Source organism: Sceloporus occidentalis, unplaced genomic scaffold, assembly GCF_023333645.1.
Source record: "Sceloporus occidentalis isolate IW3139 unplaced genomic scaffold, rSceOcc1.0.p SCAF_18, whole genome shotgun sequence".
Classification (NCBI taxonomy): domain Eukaryota; kingdom Metazoa; phylum Chordata; class Lepidosauria; order Squamata; family Phrynosomatidae; genus Sceloporus; species Sceloporus occidentalis.
Window position 1 is genome coordinate 16,212,398 of NW_028316998.1, and position 24,719 is coordinate 16,237,116.

The 24,719-nt window shown below is 37.4% G+C and overlaps 1 protein-coding gene across 1 annotated transcript; it reads left to right on the forward strand.

The window, feature by feature from the left end:
* The first annotated feature begins 916 nt into the window (after positions 1-916).
* On the forward strand, positions 917-24,146 carry LOC149302710 (PX domain-containing protein 1-like). The gene is made up of 5 exons (XM_089482359.1): positions 917-1,172; positions 12,697-12,788; positions 13,835-13,952; positions 17,731-17,842; positions 24,029-24,146. Exons 1-5 carry the CDS (start codon positions 917-919, stop codon positions 24,144-24,146), a joined length of 696 nt encoding a protein of 231 aa, XP_089338485.1.
* The last annotated feature ends 573 nt before the right edge of the window (positions 24,147-24,719 follow it).

Below are 24,719 nucleotides of genomic sequence, written 5' to 3' on the forward strand. Positions count from 1 at the left end.
TTGAGAACAGAGAGGGGACTGTATATTTGGGGAGGGTGTAGGGGGAGGGGCGATGCAGTGTGTATCCTCTGACTGTACCCTGGCATGTGACAGCTCTGTGTGTGTCTGTGACCCCAGTGTGGACTGATCAGCAGCTGCATTCCTCGCATTGTAAAGCCAGCCTCTCTGTGTAATGTAGAAAGTGCAGAGCCAGCCTCCGTCTTCCTGCCAGGGCTCTGCTCCGAGCAGCATGTGGGAGAGCGAGAGAGGGTGGAACAGTGTTTTCGGTAACGCAAGACATCCACAGGCAGCCAGTGGGTGGGAAGCAAGAAGTTAGGAGGACACGTAGCTGAGGCTGCCACAGCCCTCATCCTGACAGCGACATCCACCGCATCTCCTTAACCCGCAGATCCGGCTTTGCAGATAAGTGATCGGCTGCAAACTTTTGACTTGTTTTTCCTTTGACATTGTTAATGTGGCATCTATAATGTAGACTGTATTTAAATTGGAATGGACATTATAGATGTCAATTCAGCTGAGATTAGTTTAGAGCCCCACTGCAGAATAAACATAAACTTGGGGCACAAAGAGCTCGGAATGTCCTTGTTTGTTGACCCCAGAAGTCTGCAAGTTTCCAGACATTGAGTAGCAGAGGGTGACCAGATCTTCTCCGGTGTCACCCCTGACGCTGATAGCGATGATTGTTCTCTGGCTCCGGATCTAGTTACTCTACAATCAGATAAAGCGTTGGAAGCGTGTGTGGAATTTGGCAACAGTGTCATTTGTCTTCAAATTGGTCCCATCGGGGCGCCGCATCTGTGAAGGAGTCACATTTTAGGACTGAGAAGAGGTGCCACGCATTACAGGGAGTTCGGGAGGCTGATCCCTCTGTGCCTGCTTTTGGGATGAGGGTGGCAGGGTGTGGCAAAGGCTAAGGATGGCATCAGCTGTGTTTGAGGGCACCTCCCTGGTGAACATGTATGTGAAGGACTGCTGGGTGAACGGAATTAGGAGACTCATCATCAACCGGAGAGGAGACGAGGAGGAGTTTTTTGAGATCAGGACTGAGTGGTCAGACAGGAATATTTTATATTTACACAGGAGTTACTCGGACCTTGGGAGGCTCTTTAAGAGGCTGCTGGAGTCCTTCCCTGAAGATCATGGAGAACTGTCACAATCATCTCTGCTCAAAGGTAGGTCCTTCACTCTAGGCTGGTACTATGTAGCAGAAACTCTGTGGAGTAAAAGCAAGAACTTGTGAAAGGGGCTTAGTTTATATTTTAACCCTGAATAATATCTTTGGCACTCCATGCAAAGTAAAATCCCATATGCAGCCTTGGCCTGGCTGAGTGCGATGTGAGTTGCACTGCACAGCAGCTAAAATGCGAGAGGCGTCCTGTCTTTCATCAGCGTCATGGTTTAATGTGCCTAATGTTTCCATTTACATTGTAATGTTTAGAAATAGAATAGTGAATAGTTTTATGCTATGACGTGTAAAAACAATTTAACCACATTTCATTGGATATGCATGATGGGAGTCGTGGTTCACAACAGCTAGAACACCAGCATATATTTTTCTGAGCTGTGATGATAGGAGATGCTTTACATTGTGAAGATGATTTCCCACAGTTTATTATATAATTTCTTATTATATTCTCTATTTTCGCATTACATGCAAAAACTGGCTTCTTCTTTAACACTTTGTATTCCAAATGGATGTGTGCATTATAATAGATGTAAACTAGTTAATTAAATAACCAGATCTGCATGGAGTGCATCAATATTGTGATAACTATTTCATACATTTTCCACATCAGCTGATTTTACCACTAGTCTGTCCTCCCACAAAGTCATCAGTTATTCTTCCGCTTCCTATTTAAAGAAGTGTAGGATTGTTGTATGAAGTTCCTCTTACATCCTGCTTTCTATGTCTCAGCATTGTGTAAATCTTCAGCGTGATTACTGTCTGACATCAAAAACCACATTTCTGTCTGAGAATAAATTCCCATTATTGCTCGAAATCAGCACTTCTTGAGATTGTGGAAGTGTGCTTAAACATCATATAAGGTACAGAAAATGTAGGGGAAATTTACTAAACAGTGGTAAGTACCGTAAGTTAGAGAACTTATACTCAAGCAATTGATCCACGCTCAATTACTGGGTTGTTCTATCCATGCATATACTTTATACGGTGTCACTGTGGGAAAGTAGAGGAATTATGACATCATTAGCTTCAACACATAGTGTGAAGTGATTTTGTCATAAAGAATAAAGAATTTTAAAAAGTTGGAAAAGTGTGACATTTTTACGACATTATAGCACAAGACTTCTCTGCCATTTAATGATTTTTTTGTACTGTGTACAAAATTGGTCATAAAGTTAAAAAAAAATTGTTTTTGCATTTGAAACATACTGATAACAGTCATATCTTAATTGGTCATTATGTCAATTCGTTTATATAAGAGAGTTCTTGTAAGATTAATTCTTAATATATTTAGATATTATTTGACAGGTACAAACAACCCCACACATACATCTGATTTCAATGGGATTTCAGTTAAAAAAAACAGGTATCGTGTTTAACTGCATCAGTGAAGATAGGTGAAGATGCCAAGGAAGGGCTGGATCCTCTTGGTCCCCCTCCAAAGAAGGGAATCACCAAAGTCTTCAGTCCATCCTCCTGCCTTCAGGGAGCCGGCTCCACCGTAAAATTCCTTGAATAAACCCAATCAAACCAAAAAAACTAAGATTTTTCAAAAAGACAAATTGACAGCAGCTCAACCTCAAATGGTAAATCAAGTCTTAGGAGGGTCCTAAACATTTCTCGGGAGGCTGGTTTTCTAGCATATGACATTTGCTTTGTGTCTAGTCTCAGACTCTTTTACATTTGCATTTGCTTTGCACACTTTCCTTCATAGGAAAATTGGTAGCTAGAAGGCAAGCTATTGCCCGCGTTTGCCTGTTTCGGTTGAACTAGTCTCAGAATATTTTGTTCAGTAAACCCAAGATAAACGGCATCATGCTATGTTAGATGTCACATGTATAATCACGTGCCTCTCTTGTGTCTCTCTGTGACTTACGTGGTAGGTAAAAGTCGGAGTACCCATGAGTTCCCATCTATTAATATAAAGAGTGGGCCAACAGGAGGTAGGTGCCACATCCCTAGAACCTGCCATTGTTCTCAATACCTGTACTTTTTGCCCACCCTGTACATCTAGAACCCTCATCATCGCTGTCAGTAGCTCTCTCTCCAGCTCTATATAACCTTACCCTTGCAGCTCAGGTCCTTCCTACCAGGCGCTGAAGAAGGAGCAAGAGAGATTTATTACTAGTGCACCTTTTTTGTATGGAGGCTGGCTGTTCCCTTGGGACTTGGTGGCCATTTGCACCAGCTGCAACTTGTATAATTACGCTACATTTTCATACATAGGAACTCTCGGTGGTTAAAAAGAGCCATCACGTACTATTAGTACATCTGTACTGATGACATAACTACAAATGTGGCTCATACCCCAGAAAAATCCAGCTGTGATTCTCTGGAACAAAAGTGAATCATTGCTGCACTAAAATGAAAGACTGAAAACGAGACTCCACATTCTCTGTAATTTGCACAGATAATTGTCTAATTGTCTGCAAAGTCCAGGTGCACAGCAGGTGTGCTCTTACTGGCCACAAACACGTAACATTCTTCATTCTAGTCACTGGATCAGACTCAGCTGGAGCGGGCAAAATATTTCTCACCTCGGCTTTCTTACCTTCATTGCCCGAGTAGACATTATGCATAAAAAGTAAAAGGTATAATCTTTTTATCAATGGACAGGTAGAAGAACATTATATAAAACCCAGTCATTGTTATTTTGTGAAATTAGTTGTACCTCCTTTAGTGGAATGGGTATATAGAGCCACATGACTATGGCGCTTGTCAACATAATTAGTTGTAATATAGTTTAATAAATTATTTCTTTTAATTTAGATTTTTTTTAATGGGAACACTTAATCGTCATGTGACACAGAAGTAGACGGTGATAGGTTGTTGGCATAGAAACAGAAAAAGTTTGTTAATAATTTCTTTGGAATTAAATACTCCTAGGAACCACAAAAGATAAGTTTCATTTGCTTAACATACTAGGTAGTGCAATTAATGTAATGTCTAAATGCAACAGCATCTATAAAATTCCAATAAGGTGGCAACCAGTGTTTATAGCTTCTTGCCACAGAATTCTGTGACCCACAGGAGCAGGTCAAGGTTTTTGGTAGCCTTGAGCAGAACGATTCAGGGGTAGGTCTTATCTATACTACAAGAGTCTAACAAAAATAAAATGAGGAACACAATACTTATTATCACAGGATATTTTTAAAAGATAGATTATAATAATAGAACTTTATCAAGTAATATTCTAATTATACCTCTGGCAGCCTAACATGACTACTTGAACCTACCACTGCTTTATCTTAACTCTCCTAGTTAGTATAAATACGTGATCTCTGCTCATCATCAGGTGAATTCTATGGGTTCAGAAAACAGGTTCCTTAATAATTATTATTATATGTACCAATGCTATCCTGGAACCTCCTCAAATTATGGGATTAGAAAGAGTTTATAAGAGTTCATTTGTTATGAACGATGGCGATTGAGAAGCTGTGATCCGTTTTATATGTTATAGATATACTGCGTGATAGATCTACTTTTTATGAACTGGGAGGGAATGGGTCATTGCATTAGGCTATCATGTTTGAAGATAAAGAGGTTAATGACATTGGACACAGCAGGGCAGAACAGGCTAGTCACACAAAACTGTAACCTGCTTGAGTCACCATGACCTGCGCAAGTAGAGGGTTAAGGACAGAGATATCAGTATAATCGCTCACCCACTCAGCAGCAGTTTGTAAAAATACAATGCTTTGTGCCAATGGGGGAGAAACTTGCTCAGCTTGTGCGAAAACATTTTACAGATACTTAAACTGGGAAATCTTCATAGCTTCTTGCATAGCTAAGTTTATTTACAACTACATATATTTGGTACATTTTGTTTTGCAACGGGCCTATTTGCTTTGGAGGTATTTGGGTTATGTTGTGATGCAGGCTGAACGGTGCTAAAACTAGCATATGTATGAAAGTCCTGGCATTATTTACTCATTCCCTCCTCCAGGTTACCATATCAATCAGTGTTTCTCATACACACACACGTTCAAAAGTTTGGTGTCATGGTGAAATGTAATTCTTTTTAAAAGAAAAGCTATGTTTGTCCATTAAAATAATGGTTCATGAATACACTGTAGACGTTGTTAATGTTGTTTATGGCTAATCTTCAATGAGATATGTTCACAGGCGTACGGAGAAACGTTATTACTCCCATCACTCCTGTTTTCCAATGGCTTGTTGCGTTTGCTAATCCAACTTTAAGTTTAAAAGGCTAATTGATGATTAGAAAACCCTTTTGCAATTATGTTACACAGCTAGAAATTTCCTTGTTTTACAACAAGGATTGTAACAACAAGCTTAACAACAAGTGACCCCGAACCTTTGAATGGTAGTGTATATGTATATATATGTATGTATGTATACATATGTAAAACAAATTTACTTTTACTGATTTCTTTTGTATACTTTAAAATGTAGTTACCATTTGAACAATGTGGCAGATCCATTTTTAATATTCCATATGTCACAAATGACAACTGTATGTTAATAATAAACCACTTTATGTGAACATTATGTTAAAAATGCTCAGAATCTTTTAAGCTCTTGTAATAATATATTTCGCTTTAGTGTATTTTTACACATTATAAGATGTACCTGATTAAAGAGTCTAAAGCCCCATACAGCCTCACCATGAAGAATGCATATTATGTGTATGCGCAAGGAGATGGTTGAAGAGACAGCAAGGCATGCTGGCACATACTCTGATAAATCCCTCTATGCATCTACATCCAAAAACAAACCATTTTTTGCTAAATTATTACTTTCAAAGTTAACTACATGCTTTGAGTAAGAAAAATATTATTTAAAAAAAACCAGAATCGTTTTGCAAACGTTACTGCAACATACAGTCTATTCGTTGGTCTGCTCTTTAGTGCAAAATTATATTGAGATGACATATACATATCAAACATAATATTTACAACATGATCATGACTTCAGTTATAGATTCTTCATAGGACACCAGATCCCTTTAAGAAGCTTAAAAAATGTCAGTCTATGGCAACAGATTACCAGTGCTTGATTTTGTGTCGAGTGACAATTAAGCATTTCCTGAAAAAAATACAAATAAGGGATATTTTCTGGTTAGTGTTTAGGTTTTTAACAGGTAGAAAGGGAGTAGATAAATCAGCACCCTTAGCTTAGGTCTCCCTGAAAACCAAAAGAGCCAAAGTACACTTCATACTGTTTAATACTAAAGAATAAATCTGATCTCTTGAGAGATTGAAAACCTGGCATTTATGGAAGAGCCTGAGTTATGCAGAAGTGTTTTCTTTATTGCCATCTTCAGTTCAGTCCCTGAAGTTCTTTGTTTTTCTGTCACTACTTTTGACTATGTAGATTTATGGGGCAAAAGGGTTTGGTTTAAATTTGTTCAGTGTTCAATTATTCAGGAAAACATTGGACAGCAACAATCTAATGTAAGCATCTGTCAACACTTGTGTAATACAATATATAGTCCAAATGCTATATGGATGATAGCTATAATACAGTAAGAATAAATCTGTATATGATAAATATTTAGAACTATAGGGCTTCCTGCTTACCTTAAATTTCCTGTTCTGGCTTCTCTTGTAACCTGAAATCCTTCCACCCGGCTTCCGTCATTTTGGCTTTGAGGGTGGTCACTTGTCACAGCGTCTAGAAACTGGAGCTTGCTCATTTTTATTATTCAAGCTGACTTGAAAGAGATCCTGCATCACTTGGCAGGAAAATGACCGTGTAATGCCAGCTGATGACAGAGATACTCTGTATATCTTACACTTTGCTTGGAGATGCTTTTTCTTCTTAAGTCGACTTTGTCCTTTTTTGCCTTTTCAGAAAACAGTATCTTTTTTTTTTTGGTCCGTGAAACTCGAGATGTCTGAAGATTGCAAATCGTTGCATTTACTTTTTACCATCAAGGAAACTTGGTGAAGTTCATGGATTTCTCATTACTGAATGTAGAACGTGGTTGTAGAGTTTAGGAAAGGACCCATTAGAAATATTTTTTATTTTTTTTATTACAGGGATACTAAAGCCAAGGTATGCATTTGTCAAAAAAAAAGCTAAAGTTATGTAGTAAGCATTCACCTTATTTACATATTATAGGGAAAGGTTTTGTTTTTGTTTGTTTTGTAGTGGTCTCTCTTTGTTTTCAGACATTCATACAAGTGTGTTGGAGAGTAGAGAAACAAAAATGGATCTACAGCTAGGAGGAAGTTCTTCCTCTTTAGTCGGCCCATGACCTGCTCCTCTTGTTAACCACCGTCCCTTCTTCCCACTTTCATCTCTAGGGTTTTACTTGTGTGTCATCTATTCTCTGGAATTCCCTGCCTCATTCTGCCAGGCTCTCACCTACTTATTCTAACTTTAAATGTTAAATAAACCCCCTCTTTGGAAAAGCATATAGTCTATTATCCTAATACCAACAACAACATTTGAGTATGTCTTAACATGTATTAAAGCTATTGTCTATTTAGTATATTGTCAGTTTTAATATGATTGTTAATTTCCACTATGAAATCTGCTGGTGCTCTATAAATAAAATATCATGTAAGCTAATATGCATAGGAGAGATGGGAAGGAGCAAAATCAGATGGAGTCATGCAGCGATAACAGAAGAGACAGAATATGACAAAGAGAATGAGGCCAGAATTGAGGTGTGACGAAAAGGAGTGGCAAACAGAAAAATACCTTTTACAGTAGTAGTGAGAATTTGTTCTTCCTGCGATAACCTTAACTGTTATTTACAGAGAAGCATTTTGGTATTGTGACAAATTAACCAATGTGTTGAATTGATATAAAATTACATTTCTCAAGGCAATTTGTTTTGCTTTAGATTTGCCTTGAGAACCATCCATCTTAATGTTTCTCGTTTTAACAAGTTGTCCAGGAACGACAATATGGCAAAGAGAGGAATAAAAGGAGTCAGAAAAGAGGAAAGGATGGTGAAATGTAGCTAAGTCGACCCAATAATAAACTCAAAATAAATATTACCAAGACATTTAAGGGTATCTAAAGATGTGGTTCCACTTAGACAAAAACATTGATTATGCTCTGCACCTGTAAGAAGCCCTTTCAGTTTTCTCTAACATATCACATGACAAGCTTTTTTAAAGCTGCCTGGGCCAGTCTGGGAGGACTGTGGATCTCCCTAACAGGCCCAGACACCCAGCTACCAGGGGAAATCGTGACTGTCCTATGAAAGCTAAGATTATTGGGATGTATAAGATTTATACCCAGGACACATATAGATTTGTGATGTTGCTGACCGGCACATGAAAAGTGCTGCCTTGCAGTATGTGGGATGTATAAAGTCACAGAGCTTCATCAATTACTGTTATACATTGCGCACACTGCAGGGCAACTTTTTACATGCGCTGTTTAGCAAGAAGAGAAATCTATATGATTCCTAGAAATATGTGTCTGTTCTATGTTTATGTTAATGTTTAAGTCCCAAAAAAATGTTAATAAGCTTGAGATCTATATGTAATCATTGTTAATCCATCAATGTATTTCTTTCAGCAGGACCATGCATGATTTAATGTCTCTGATTTCTACAGTTGCCACATGAGGGATAATTGAGCCTACTTTATGACTTACTTGGAAGCTTGTGAATAATTTAATCACAATTATATGCTATTGAGCCAAATGGGAGCTGGAAGTTTTCACAGGAAATAAAAATAATTGCATTTTTTGGCAATCATTGTCAATTGATGGAGCTCTTTATAAATAAATTAAGACTGGGTTTCACTGTTCCTTTTCTTATGCTTCAAGTAACCAAATTTGTTTACAAATATTTGGTTAAAGGGAAAAAAAACAAATGCGAGTGCTATTAGTATTTAATCCTGCATTAATTAGGTATGCAGTGTAAGAAATCACAGTTGCCAAAAAAACAACAAATTGAGTAAAGGAACATCTGAACATAATTTATGATGGATTAAAGGCAGATCATTTTGTTATGTTTTAGTGTATATAATTCATAAGGATTAGAACCTGGTGATTATTTAGTATGATGTAAATAAACATGCTAAAGTTGCACAAAAAACTGACAACAAACGCTGAAGCCATTCAGTGCCTATAATGTGTATGCGATCCTAAATCAAGCAGTATATAAAATGGCAATGTTCTATTTTTACAAACTATATCATTTGTAGAATATCTCTAGATTATGCTTTGGTCATACTCAAATAGTATTGGCCTAGTTTCAAATGGTTAAATGAAACAATATTAAAAGGGACATCCCAACCATTATATATCCTTTAATTTATAGGCCCAACCCAGGGCAGCACCTAGCTTCCTCTATTAGGCCACCACCTTTGCTGCATTATAAAGGTGCTGTGGCCAGCACAGCCTCTATAGTGAAAATGGGCTGGCGAGGAAACATTTGAGATTGCATCTGTTAAAGGCCCATTGAGCGTTGCCACCCTGATTACCCTGATTTGGCCTCCAGTTTGGCAGCTGCAAGACTGCTGTCCCACTGGACCTGCCACTACCCTTGACCTGCCACCCTAGGCCTAGGTCAACTAGGATACATCACTGCTTTAATTTATATGCTAGCTAAGAGATCCATATATGTTTTTTTGCAAATACATGGGGGAATTTTGCGGAATGCCTTCATATGTATTTTCTATTTCCCCATCCCCCAACGATTTGTTATGCAGGAGATGTGTTCAACCATATATATTTTCTGGCATGTGATACTCTTACCGTCAGCACTCCAGCACTGACTCTGCGTCCGATGTCTAATGAGACCCCTTTGTGCACCTATTCAGGAAGTGCTTTTATAAAATTCAATGGGAATGCTTTCCTGACACTGATTGGCTGCTTGAGCAGAACTGACCAGAGCGCCCTAAGTCTAGTCCTTCCTCTAGAACTCAAAATTTAAGAAAAATGGTAACCTATACCTCATGCAGTGGACCTCACTTCTACCAAGCGCTTGGTACAATCCCTGGCTGGCAGGTTCTATTTCCTTGTAAATTCTTTAACTTAGCTGGCTGGGGAAAATTGAAAGTTTTCTTCATATCATGTTTCATTCTCAGGTTACCAGTTGATAAAAAGACGTTCTCCTAGAACAGAATTAGAGCAGGATACCTGTTTATTAAGTCTACAAACTGTTATTTTTGGTTAATGCTTTAATTTCTAATCAATGCCATTTGGAGCGTGAATTTTGATTATTTCATTTATGGAGAACATATATGTAACAGTCTTTTTTATCTTTAACAGTAAGGTCTGCTTTATATGCCTGTTCTTTTAAAGGTAAATATTGCAGTCACTTCTGCCGCTCTGTGCCCTGCAACGTGTTCCTGTGTTTATTACTGCCCTAGACCCATTTGCCCATTTCCATTACATAACCTGTTACAATCCTGAGCCCTTGGGAGAATGCATTGGGATTGTAGTGGGCCCAAGGGACTGTAAGGACTGTAAGGACGCAGAAGCCACCATGAAATTAAAAGGTTCTCTTTTCTTAGGTACTTAAACAAGATACGCCTGTCTCTTCAAATACTATATTGATTTTACTGATTTGAAAACAGCACATTAATTACTAAGGTGTATAGAATAAAACATTATCAGTAGTACCAGTGTTACCGCATTGTTAGTGTTACTGTAGCAAGGTAATGTTTTGATTCATACTGAATAAATTCTCTAAAATGTTCTACAGGTTTATTAACTGATCTTTGGGTAGAACAAGATGTTATAGATAAAACCCCAAGAATTATCACTTGGAGAAATCAACAAAAATACCTTTGGTTACGTTTTAGAGAACAAGAATCCTATAGTAGTGTATGAAATAAATTACAGAGAACTCTTAATGGAAAATGCTTTCTGGAACCTTTGTTTCCTCAGTTAACTGGAGAGACTATTATATAAAGTTTCAATGACTGTTCACCTTACTGGAATAACTGCCTGGGACACTGCAATTTGGAGATCTCACTGCTACCTTTACTGACCTTGTGCCTTGTTTATAGAAGCATACACCATTTTTTAAGATGCCATTGGTATTTTAAGTAAATTGAGACATTTAAAAAAAAAAAAAAAAGCTGCTCCTCCTAATCTGCCAAATCTAACACATTTGTGACTAAATTTGTGACATACAACCCAACCTTCAATTCCCCTGGCAGCAATCCTATTAATGGGATTAGTTCAACAATTGCGTTCCTACCTGTGCTATCTTTGTTTGACAGCCAAGCTGGAGCCATCTCTGAGTACCTTTGGGGCCCTGTATGACAGGCCATTCTGTAACAATATGGAAGAATTGATCACAATGAAAACTAGGACTTAATAATGCTTCTTTTTAGAACTGGAAAACATGACTATCTAAAGAAGATAAACAAATATGAGCCATGTGAAGTGAGCTATTGCTTGCAGTGCCTGCACTATAATCACATATTTTAAATAAATTCACCAGCTGCTGTTTATTTTTCTGAAATGGGATACAAAAAACACCAAAAAAACCCACAAAGACGGTAGAAGTAGTGCATAGAAAGAGTTGAAATATCTTGAGATGTCTAGTTTTCAAAAATATATGGTTTGATGGGGTAAATTGAAATGCTCGGTTTAAAGATGTCCCAAATAGGACATAGGCGCAGTGTGACCAGATTTTGAAAAATTGTTTTGAAACAGCAATACACTACTTGTACTTGGCCTATAACTTGCACAAAAAAACCCATAAAATCATTGGGTATTTCTAAAACCTGGACAAATATATTAACTGTTTTTTCATTACCTTTTATAGATGGGTAAATTCAGAAAAGTAGTTCTTTTTTCAAATTTTCAACACATTTTTATTATTTTTATAGTAATTTAAATATAATCAACAAAATGGTATCTTCTTGTCTTGAAAAAACAATATATAGTTTTTGTGTGTACAGTAAGGAATAATCTAGTCCTGAAGTAACTTTTTTTGATATATTTTTTTTATTGTATAGTTGGAACCATTTTGAAAGGGCTTCGATGCATGGTATTCTTTAGTTATTAAAGTTACAAAATGAGACTTCTGCCTCATTTAACTCTCAGCTGCCCCTACTGAAAGCAGAAAGCATACTTAAGTACATTTCCTGCACATAGCACATTGAAGTCAATGGGAGCAGGTTTACCATTTAAACTCTTGTTGAACATCAGTGTCCAGCTAGCATACATGTAATTGGCTGCAGCTACTCCCATTGATTTCAGTGGGAACATTAAGGAGCATGCTCATTAAGCGTACTTGAGTATGTTTCCAGCTTTAATAGAGCAGTCAAGGGAGGAGTTAAATGAGACAATCATCTAATTTTCCAGTTACAATAGCATGTAGTAATAAATTGCACTTAAAATCAAAACAGGACTGAAGTGGTTCTATAGAGGAAAATCAAAGTCTCCTCACCATTAAACACCTGTTTCATAGTTCTCAGGCAGTACTCGAGGGTTCATTGATTTAATAGTTTCAGTCCATGTGCATTCTCAACTTATAGAGCTATGATCCGCCCAATTTAAGTATGTGGGCTGCAGTGATATACACATTCCCAATATTAATTATTTGTTTTCTTTTTGTTCAGGGCTTATAACAATTAAAGACGCTAATGAAATTGAAGCAAGACTTAATGAAGTAGAGAAACTGTTGAAGACCATCATAAACATGCCTTGCAAGGTAAGTAATTTAGGTAGAGGGTAAGACTTGTATTCCATGCTCACATTAAGGGACTGAGAACTCTGCCCTTATGCATTTAAAGTAGGCTTTTAAATTCAGATTCATACAAAACAAACAAAAATTAAGCTCTAAAAACAAAAAGGATAGCTCTGAATTTATCATTTTGTTGGGTTTTTTTTCCCCACTCTCACAATCTCCCATATGCTCACTGTCAGTGTCTCCCTACCTTCTCTGTATCTTCACTTCTTCTTTGCTATACTACATGTTCTCTGTTTCTTCTGTCTTCTCTGCTTTCTGCACTGTGATCCCGGCATCAAGTAGTAGTTCCGCAACATGGCACATGACTATTACTAATGGATTTTTTTGCTGTGTACGCACAGGAATGCATGCATCCCATCCTTCTGTGCATCTTTCTTTCTTAGATGTCCCTCTTTCTTATAGGAGTTCAGAATATTTGAAGGTTATGAATGTTTCACCGTATTCTAATGGTCTTAAGAGTAATTTAATTGTTAATAGTGTGTATACTAAATTGTGTAAATAAACCACTTTATTCTTCTAGATGTCTTACTCAATCATATAAATAGGTTAAAAAGTCACATGAAAAGTGTTTGCAAAGACCCCCATTATGTCTCTTACCATGCATTTCAAATTTTGGGCGTTATGGGAATGTGAATAAAAATAAAAGTAGCATTTTACTGTGTACATGAGGTTCAGAAATAAAGAATTCTGATAACTGACTATAAAACTTTACACTGCTAATTGCCTTTATAAATAAGGAAGGCTGTAAAATCAGAAATTGCAAACCACCAAAGTTAAAAGACCTTTAAGATCTATAAATCAGCCATAGCGAATGTCAGATTCCAAACTTAAAACCAAATGATATGTATTTTTTTCCTTGATTCTCCTTATATAGAATTGCCAGAAAAACCCAAAAATGATACAAAGATCCATGTAACCCCTTAAATGCTTGCGTCACTCAACATGTTGCCATTTTTTATTTTTTTTTCTTCCGTTTTACAGCACTTTTCTTCATCATTTTTTTTCAGTATTCAAGATCTGAAGTAGTTCTCACATTTTTCGAGCGGTCTCCACTGGACCAAGTCTTAAAAAATGATAATGTACACAAGATTCAACCAAACTTCCAAAGTCCCATTAAAATATCTGGTAAGGAATGTTTTATTTCATTATGTTTACATCGATAGAAGAAATGTAGCAAATTGTAGACTTGCTATGTTATTGCGCCACCTACAGGTGAAAGCTATTGGAAATGATAAATTATTTCGTTTTCTAAAAGAGAACATCCATTATTTTCACTACTAAATAAAATCAACAAATGTCTCAAATACATTTTGATTTCACACACATTTCTACAACACGGTTATACTTTTTAAAATGATTCTTATGGTAATGATTACACATTTAATGATTTTAGTAAATGTCTGTTGTGTGTTGTAGGGAGCTTTTTTCATGGCTACATATTCTCTAAGCATTTATCAGTTTTCTGATCTGATAAATCTGATAACACTTGAATTTTTTTTCAATCAGTGTTGAACTGATGCATATGTTTTTAGACCACTTTCTTGGAGCATAAAAAGTGTTTTCCTAGTAAGCAAATAGGAGATCCCATTATTTTTATTATTGCTATTTCCAAGTACGATGTTGTTAATATCACGGTACTTCTCAAGGAAATACAATTATTTTAGCTAGTATATAGTTCATCCATTTTCACATTATTTAATAAAACAAACCTAACCGGCTTGTGGTGAGCACTACTAGTATAAAAAATTAATCCCTTACAATAAGAGTTAGCAGATCAATCGGACAAAGGTATGATATATGGATTATATAGAATCCTGTTACTGTCTAATTATAAAAATGGATACTTACATGTTAAATATGTAGAACACAAGATGTTACAATGCTCTTGACAAATGGGTCCTCTCTGTGCGTGGTTCACAGCACTAAAGGATCCCTTACTCCCAAGATCCTACTAACACAAGATTCCTCCTAAAGAGCTTCTACCATCCCCACTGTTTGCATAAAAAATCCTCTTCTGTAACTGCCAAGAGGAAGGGCGTGAGGTCAGGGTAAGCGCTGTAGTTACTTTTTCAGGTTTTGCACCACATTCTCCTGTACTTGTTTTAAAAACAAAAAGCTGAGGTTTAACACAATTTACTAGATAATTCCCAAAACAGTGCCGGCAACAGTCCCTCTTTAACTGCCTCGATGTGGCAATTTTAGTGATGTATTAGACTCCATCATATTCTGCATCCTAACTGATGCTTTTGTCAGTTATATCATAATTGACATCTCTGATTGAATCCAGGTGACTTTAGCTTGCAGCAAGTAGTAGTAGTTTCATAAGGACCATTAAAAAATCCACATTACTGAGTCACTCATAGAACTTTTTGAGTTAAGGTATGAATATTTAAAGCTGGCCCACACTGCCTAACCGATTGATCCTCTCATATACATAAATTGCATTATATTGTGTACTGTCAGCTACTGGTGGGGGCTTTAACCCCTTCAGTTCAGAGAGTTTTTGGAACCCTAAACACTCTATTTTTCCCATTTATACCATATATTGCTTTATGCGTGAATACCCACAAAAATTAGACATCTTTATTTTCGGACAAGTAGGGCTTTCTTTTGAAACATTATAATTCTGATTGCTAATACCGTATTTAAAAATAAATTATGCAAGTTAGCTTAGGATTTCTTCCACACAGTAGGTGCCACTGCTATACAATAACTCAATTCATGATCAGCAACATCCTCTGACTTCAGGAATACCTCACATCCATCCCTTACATATTACGCTATAGTGTACTATGTTTAATAGTACCGGCTTGGGGGTAGTGAAGGTTTTTTTTCTAGTGGGCCTTTTTTTGTTGTAAAAAAAAAAGGTAATGTCACTGTGAGACATGACGTAACTCCACTTCCCTCTCCAAGGTTCCTTCCTTGGAACAAAAGGCGCTCATGAACCCTCCCTGCCCCTGGCTCTGCATACGTTTAGAGCAGTCTGATGTTGACTAATAGAAGGGTGATGCAATGATTAAATTGGATGTGTCCTTTACAGCATTTTCTCGCTACAACAAACGCACCTAAAGCTTTTACCATTGTCCAGGATTAACATAAACGTATAATACAACCACTAGATGGCAGGGCATATTTGAAACAAACGTTAAATATCTTACTTTAAAGCTGAAGTAATGACTATGAGATCAGTATGAGTATTTTAGTGGCAATATGTTATTCGTTATCACAGTCTTAGCTACAACATTTATGTGTTTCTAGCCAAGATCAGAAAACTTGCCTGATAGTAGTGCTTTATGATATACGGTGTTAAAATACCACATCAAATAAATCTTCAAAGTCTGATATAATATAATACATAATATAATATATTATATATAATATAATATATATATATATATATACATATTTATGTGTAAAGATTTAAAAATATAGTTACTACCAATTAGGGTGTGGAGAAATTAACTGACAAAAGTACTTGAAATGCTAGTTTTGCTACTTAGCTCAACTTCCGGTTGTAAAACAATACTCTACCTTTAACCCAAGTATCTCAAAAATAAACACACTGATTAAACAAACATCTAGGTGATTTGACTAAATGATTGGAGTTGTGTAGACGGTTCGGTTCGCTTTGTGCATCCTCCTTCAGCATATCTGATTTGTTAACGCTAGTGTTACTGGTGGCACCCTTTCCTCTACTGAAAAACCTCCTCCTCATGAATCACCAGTTATAAAACTGCTTACAAAGATTTTAAAAAATATGCCAGAACCAGCAAAACAGGAAAAGATCACATGCTAGTCTGTAAACACCGTGTCATAGGGAGAGTGCAAACAAGAATAACTTTACTAATGAATACTTCTCTGGTGACCATTCTAAAACATTTGCCATTTTTTGTAAATATTTTCAAATTTTTTTAGACTTCACTAAAATATGTAATTATGTTTATAGACGTAAACATGGCTGTATTTAAACTGAGGGGCCAAGTTTTCGATTATCATGGTGCCTGTGTGGTCGGCAACTGTTCAACTTTGTTTATATAATAATATATAATATATGGTATATTAATTGTAAGGACAGTTACCTTTTGTAAAGCAGTTACAGATGTTCAGATCACCCGCGTTCCCAGTTTCAGAGAGTAAGCTAGATACTGAAGAGCTGAGTTTATCTTTCCTAAAACTTGTACCAATAATTCCTGCTTTTTCATTGATCTCAATGTTTCTCCTGGGTTTCACCGCACTGCTCGACAGCCCATCGGAAAAAAAAACCGAATGCAGTTTATATTGCTTGATTTTAAAATACGTATTCTTGCAATCATTTAATAAACGTGCCTGTGCTTTTCAGCATAGTTATTTTCTGTCATTTAGATGGCACGGCAATCTTTCAGAGATACCTTCCTGTAAATTGCTTGGTGTCTGAATACTTTAAAATTGCTCCCATTTCCTCTCATAGATATAATGTGAAAAGGTGTCTGACTTAATGTGTATGTTATGAATAAGAATCAGCCAAAATACTATCTAGAGTTCTTATTTGTGTTTTCTGCCTGGAATATGCCAGAATGTTAACTCTTGCACACCCAAAATAATAAACAATTCCATATAATAGAATTCTGTTGTTCTTTAGTTATTTTGTTACTTATTTTTGACTGTTGTCGTTAGGTGTTGGTATCCCTGCATGTGTGTTCATGGCAAGACCAAATAAAAGGTCAAGCTTGACTTGGTTCTCTGAGTAATAAGTCATTTTTAAGCACACTGGTTGGTAATGGCAATAGTAAATCTAAATAAAATGTTGCCACAAATTACTTAATCATTTTTCTTTTTTTTCTTGGAAAGCATCTATTTACTTTGCTATAGAGCTAGAAATGTTAAGAAGTTTTTTACTAATGTTTTTCATTTTTGTTTTGTTTAGAAATCATGCGTTCCAATGGTTTTTGTTTAGCCAATACTGAAACAATAGTCATAGACCACAGCCTTCCACATGTAAAAGACCCGGATTTGGATGTCGATTCCACAGATCACTTGTGAGTATATGATATTTTGTTTTCATACAATTTATTCTTTTTCCTCCCTTCTGGACAGACTTTCATCTTACCAGACTGTTCTGTGGCCGCTTTGTCTCCTGTCCCTTCCACTTGGCACCTCTCTTGCCTCATTGCAGGGGAAAGGCAATCTGACTAGCTTTTCACCTCATCACATCACATTATATATATATATATCAACAATCCAAATGGTGACATGCCTTTATATATATATATATATATATATATATATATATATATATATATATATAAAGGCATGTCACCATTTGGATTGTTGATCACACTATATAAAGCCAAGATACCGTGATTTGAGGGCATTTAATACACTGTGACAAAAAAAAAAAATGTCAATCTTTCCTCAAAATGTAAAGGGTCTGGAGAGATTCTGTATTGCCATGTATTCTCCAACCTCATCAGGCATTATAGGAGAAGAACACACACCGTATTTGCTCAAATATAACTCAAATGCCCTGAAAAATACCCCTTACATTCAAGGTTGTCTTATAATCCAACCTCAAATAGAGGTCTGACTATAAGACTAAGATCCAGATCCCCCGCAGCGCTGCAGGGGACCTGAATACTCCTCTCTGGCACCCGGTGGATAACCTCCACTGCTGCCCAGCACTTCCACCAGGGCTTCTATGATGGCGCGCCTGCGTGACATGACCTTCACAGACACTAGGGAGTCTCGAGCATGGGGGGGCAAGGCTGGGTTGCATTGGTAAGTCTGGGGGGGGGGCACAGTGGCATATAGGGGGTATAAGGCATATCTAGGGGCAGAGTGGCAAGCCTGGGTATATTTAACCTTTTTTTTTTTTATAAACCTGTGTTGTGTTTGCAATTGTGTGCTTTCCATGAGAGCAGTGTATTTTTGTGGGGTTTTTTTTGAAGAAAAATGATTTGAAGATTCAAACAATAAAGACAATTCATCCTAGTCTGCTTTGCTGATATTTACCAAGGGTTCCAATATAAGTGGAGGACACTGTAGGTCTATGAAAAATGTATGTAGTAGGAGACTGGGGATATATGTTATGTGTTAATGACAGAGAAAGGTTATATAAAAAGGTACATAAAAAGCAATGTCATATTTTACTATTTATTATGTTTTATTGCTGGGAATCCATGCAAAAATATATGCGCACAGATGTCAGGCCATACACACCATTGGGTAAATCCTTAAAAAAACCCATTTTATTTAAGGGTCATACCAATGAGTTTTGCTAAATATTTAACCAAACCAATGACAGCAACAAAGTAAAACTTAACAGATTTCTCACCAACACCTCACCACTAACTCACTCATTTAATTATGAAAGTGAAACATGAACTTGCAGAAGTGTTGAGGGCTAAAACGGGATTGCTAATAATAAAAGTGAAGCTTGATTTCTTAGTCATGGGTACTCCTTTTTCTTCGAGTAAGAACAAAACAAGCTTCATTGTAATATAGAAAAAAGCAATTCAGTAACTGCCTATACAAAAGCACATACCTGCATGATACATAGTTACGTATGTATGGATTTTATTGTGATTTGTTGTTCAAAGCCTTCATTTGTCAGCCCATGTAACATAACACTACACAGGTTAATATATCTATACCTTTAAGACCAATATCACAGAAGGCATTTCAGTGTGTATTTATGCAGTTTACTTACATGAAGAACAGTATCTAGATTCACCTCTGGGTGTACTTGAGGCACTTCTGAGTTTCATATGACGCCTTTGTATAGTGGTAATCCCTGCTGTTCTCGGTATCAGGAGATTGTTTGAACCTGTGCACTCTGTATCATCGCTGGGAATGTGTGTAGTGGCATTGAGGAACATGCCGATACTCGACACTCGTGCCAAAATAGGAACATCTGATCACCTAGACCTGAAGCCAAAACATCACAGACATGCCGTTCTATTACACAACTCGGCTTTTCAACCGAGGAAGAAAAATCATTTCATTTACTACTATGTGACAACTATGTGTACCACATTTAACCCCTTAATGACAAAGCCTGTACATGTACGGGCTCAAAATGCATTGTTTTCAATGGGTTTAGGGACCGCCCATTGTCCTTAAGGGGTTAATAAAGAAAAAGAGATACAGGTCCAAAGTGTCCACCATATGTGCTCTTGCAGCTTTTGGGAATTATAAATACTAATTTGGTCAGATTGCTACGTAATGTCTCCAGTTAACATGCTATGCAATGGCTTGTTGAGACCTTTGGTGTTTAAACCTGCATTGCTATCGTTATAACACTTTTCAGTACTGTACCGACAATGTAGTATCAGTGCTTTGCTGTATGCAGCTATGTATTGATACTTGTAAAAAAATATCTGACATCTGTACAAAAAAAGGATTTAATTTTCTCTTGGCATGGATACTTATGTTTTTCTCTTCTGTCCATGGTGCTGACCAGCGTAACCCTGTTTATAAACTGGTTACTAAATCAAGTCACTTCAATAATTAGTTGACTAGCATCAAGAGGGGTAATACAGTATAAGCTGAGTGGAAAAATCCCATAAAGCAACACCATCTACAAGACAACATGGTCCATATTTGACTTGAAAGCTGGTTTCTGTCACAAGTTTACAAAAAGTATTTAATTTTCTACATCATCTTGTTATTTATAGAAGGGATTTATTTGTGAAGCAAATCCAAACAAGTCATTTTTTTTAGATCAAGCATTTCCGCTAGCATATTAACATGAAACCTTGGAATCAAATAATTTGCATAACAGCAGATAGAATTTCAAATCCAAGTGTCTACTATTTGCACTTTATAAAAGAGCAGAACTGTCTAAGGTCTAATTTTAGAACATCTTGTTTACTTCAAGCTGCCTACAAGCCTAGAGGAGTGCAGCTGATTAGAGGAAAGAAGCTAAAGAAAATAACTAGAAGCAGAATAAAATAAAATGAAAGGACGAACAGTTTTCATTGCAGTGAGAAAAATCATCGAGTATGTCTTTAAGGCCAGAGAATGGATCTAGACAAACTGCCACGGTCAACCTCTAAGAATGTAATCATAGTTGCAGCAGGCAACCTCGGCTTTGTTCACAGTTTTGCTTGTCGAGCTTTGATGCAAAAGCCTTCATATGAGAACGTGCTTAGAAATATCTTAGTAACTTTCAGTTGTAAATGTCAAGGTGATGCACATGGATTGCAGAGAAATGATTGCATTGGTGTTAAAAGATCGTAGAATGAGAGGTTTTGGAAATTTAGATGAAGGCAACCAAGATAATATTGTTAAGGAAGCAGATCTGCGAGGGCAACTTGTGACAAATGGTTAAGTGAGTTTATACGCAGGATATATAGTGCAAAATAATTATAAGACATAGTATTTTTCCTTTCCTAAAATAGGGCTCTAGCATCCGTCACAATACTTATATTTCTATTGCATTTTCTTATGTTATGAGTACAGCCACTATAAATAAGTAAAAAAAAAAAAAAAGGGGGGGTTTGTTCTGTGCTGGAGCACCCAATTACACATACCGTATTGGCTCGATTATAGGCCGCACACGATTATAGGCCGCACCCTAATAGGTGCTTTTTTAAAGAAAAATGTAGATCTTTAGAAAAAATACACATTAGTGGAATAGTAAAACAGTATTCTAACTAACACACTGTATTTTAACATTTTTGGTATCTATTATGCAGTTAGTCAACATATGTTACATACAAACAGAAAACCAATAGCCATTTTATAGATATGCCCCTTTGCCCTCAAGATATGCTGCCACTCTGCCCCCCTGGATATGCTGCCACTCTGCCCCCCGAGATATGCTGCCACTCTGCCCCCCCCGAGATATGCTGCCACTCTGCTCCCCCTTGCTGGCACTCCCCCCCGTGGGGAAACAAAATCCCTAAATACACAATATCAAAATACACAAAAAGTCTAAAAGGCAAATTTTTATTAATTTATTTATAAGTTTAAAAACTTAGACTTTGTATATTTTGTCTACCATGAAAGATGTATAATAAATGATATATAAAGCATAATCCATAGTGCTATTACAATGAAGGGAGACTAAACATTTATGACTAAAAGTCATACTAGTACAGAACGAAAGGAGACTTCCAAGTTTGTCTTAGTCCTTCTGCAGGGGCGTAACTAGAAGCCTCAGGGCCCCGGTGCGAGAATTTGTTAAGGGCCCCCCCCAACCCAATCTACCCTCCTCTCACACCATCTACCCCCTCCCCCCCCTTCTCAGGCTATCTACCCTATCCCTACCCCCTTCTATCTACATTTTTTTTTTGTTTTTATTTCCTTTTATTCGCCAACCTGACCCCCCCAGTTATGCACATCTGCCCCAGGCTTGCCACTCTGCCCCCTGATATGCCTTTTAACCCCCTATATGCCTCTCTGCCTCCAGAAATTCCTTATACCCCTATACGCCACTCTGGTTAAAAGGCATATAATGGGACAGAGTGGCATATAAGGGGGTATAAGGCATTTCTGGAGGCAGAGTGGCATATAGGGGGTTAAAAGGCATATCATGGGGCACTCTGCCTCCAGAAAAGCCTTATGCCCCCCCTATATGCCACTCTGCCTCCCCGATATGCTTTATACCCTCCTATATGCCATTCTGCCCCATGATATGCCTTTTGACCCTCTATATGTCCACTCTGCCTCCAGAAAAGCCTTGTGCCCCCCTATATGCCACTCTGCCTCCCCGATATGCTTTATACCCTCCTATATGCCATTCTGCCCCATGATATGCCTTTTAACCCCCTATATGCCACTCTGGCATATAAGGCATATAGGGGGTTAAAAGGCATATCATGGGACAGAGTGGCATATAGGGGGGTATAAGGCATTTCTGGAGGCAGAGTGGCATATAGGGGGACATACTTACATACACACACCGATTTTTTAGTTTTTTAGAAATACAAAAAAATATACAGTTTGTACAAAAAATACATTAGTTTACTGACCTTCTGCTTCTCTTCACTTCCGTCCTCTGGTAGCTGCACACTGTTCTCTTCTCTATCCTGACAGGAAGTCACCGACCCGACATCCGGTGCTCCAGCAGTCTGAGTGCTAGGGGGCGGAGCTTTCACCCCTCACGCTGCTCCCATCACTATGCGGCCATCAGATTGCTGGGAATGTAATCTAAACAGCCGATGCGTGCTGATGCCGGACCAGCTTGCCATATTAAATAAAAAAAACAAGTATTATAGTAGCGCCGGGCGGCGGCATCAGCACCCAGCGGCCGCTTAGATTAGATTTCGGGCAGCCTGGGGGGCAATTGTCCCCCTGCCCAGCCCGCCCCTGGTGCCGGAGGCGGCTTCCAATCCCGCTCCGCCGGCCGAATCTGCGGGCCCACCGGGAAATTTCCCGGTATCCCGGTGGGCCAGTCCGGCCCTGCTTGGGGCCCCTTGAGTGGCAGAACTCAAGGGCCCGGTCGCAGTCGCGACCCCTGCGACCCCGGTAGTTCCGCCACTGTCCTTCTGTGAAACCACATCTGCCTTGAAGACACTTTTGATTCTGTACAGCTTGAAATTTCTATCCACAATAAAGAATGATAGTCTAACTAGTTATAGATATGCCTTACAATCTGTTTAATCCTTTTTAAAACATATACTACCAGGCATGGAAAGAAATAAAATAATGCAGTGTATAAAAGACATTAAGATTGTGTAGGGTACTTATAAACATTTTATTGGTATTATTGTCTTTCAGCAGACATAGGCTTAATAGAAAACCCACATAGCTGGCAAACCATAATGACATCAACCTGTTCAGTATGTTGACCATTGTTCCTCTACACCATCTGAATATTGAAATAAAGAGAGATCAGCGGTGTGTACACACTGGCTGACAGGTGTAAAGTAATTTCATCTGTCAGATTTTTCCTACATGCAACATTCACCAAAGAGTGTAAATTGTATGTCTCCAGTTTTAGAATTTTTAGACACTTTTCTTTTGTTCTAATAGATCAACTATCCCTACCTTTGACAAATCAATCTCATGCTTTCCATTGCTGATCAAATTCAAGGTTCAACTTATGAAATGAAGTCATGAAAAATACCGTCTTAAATGAGTCTACCCACAAAACTTCAATTCAAGCTTAAATATATGAATATAATATGGTCTATTTTCATATTTTGATATTGCTATTGTTTTGTTCATGTATTTTAAAGACTATATTGACTGGTTTTGTTTTAATTTTTTGGTCACAGATTTGGAAACGGAACTGAATTCTCCACAGAGCCAGACAACGCAGATGACCCATCGGCATATGTTACAAATTTGTCCTACTATCATTTGGTTCCATTTGAAACAGATATCTTAGACTGAATTGACAGAATGCATAATAATTTGCCTTTTAAGTGAAGCCTCCTTCTGAGTGCTGCTGTCTTTTGTGGCCTTTCCAATTGAACATACGTGTATTTGCAACTCACACAATCATGGTGCAGGTGCTTTACAATGGACTCAATAATACATAGACATAAATAAAATTAACAATGGAAACGTTTAATTTTTTATATCTGCACCTTGGCTTTAATCTAGCCTGTTCTGCATGCGCAGAGCCTTGTGCAATTGAAATGCATGATTGCAGCTGATAGGAACTTTTTCAATGCTTAAAGGATCAACAGAACTTTAAATCACTGCAATTAACATATACGTTTTGGTTTTCTTGGTTTTTTTACATTATAACCTACAGAGAAGAAAATATGCTTAAAAAGCACAATAACTATAGGGCTTTGCAAATGCGAGAAACCATTTTTTTTGCAAAGAACATAAAATGCTCTTTAACACTTACACCAAAACAATTTTGTGTCTGAGAGGCATTCTGATGCTTGTGATTTGAATGTGAAAAAATGGGGTCTATCTGACAACAAAAATACATTGTGGGGGGTTTTCTTAATA

Excerpts from the sequence above, each read along its gene's own strand:
- LOC149302710 (XM_089482359.1), top strand. The coding sequence starts at position 917 with ATGGCATCAGCTGTGTTTGAGGGCACCTCCCTGGTGAACATGTATGTG. Across the intron at positions 12,789-13,834 it reads TCATAAACATGCCTTGCAAG|TATTCAAGATCTGAAGTAGT; the intron begins GTAAGTAATTTA and ends ATTTTTTTTCAG. Across the intron at positions 17,843-24,028 it reads GTCGATTCCACAGATCACTT|ATTTGGAAACGGAACTGAAT; the intron begins GTGAGTATATGA and ends TTTTGGTCACAG.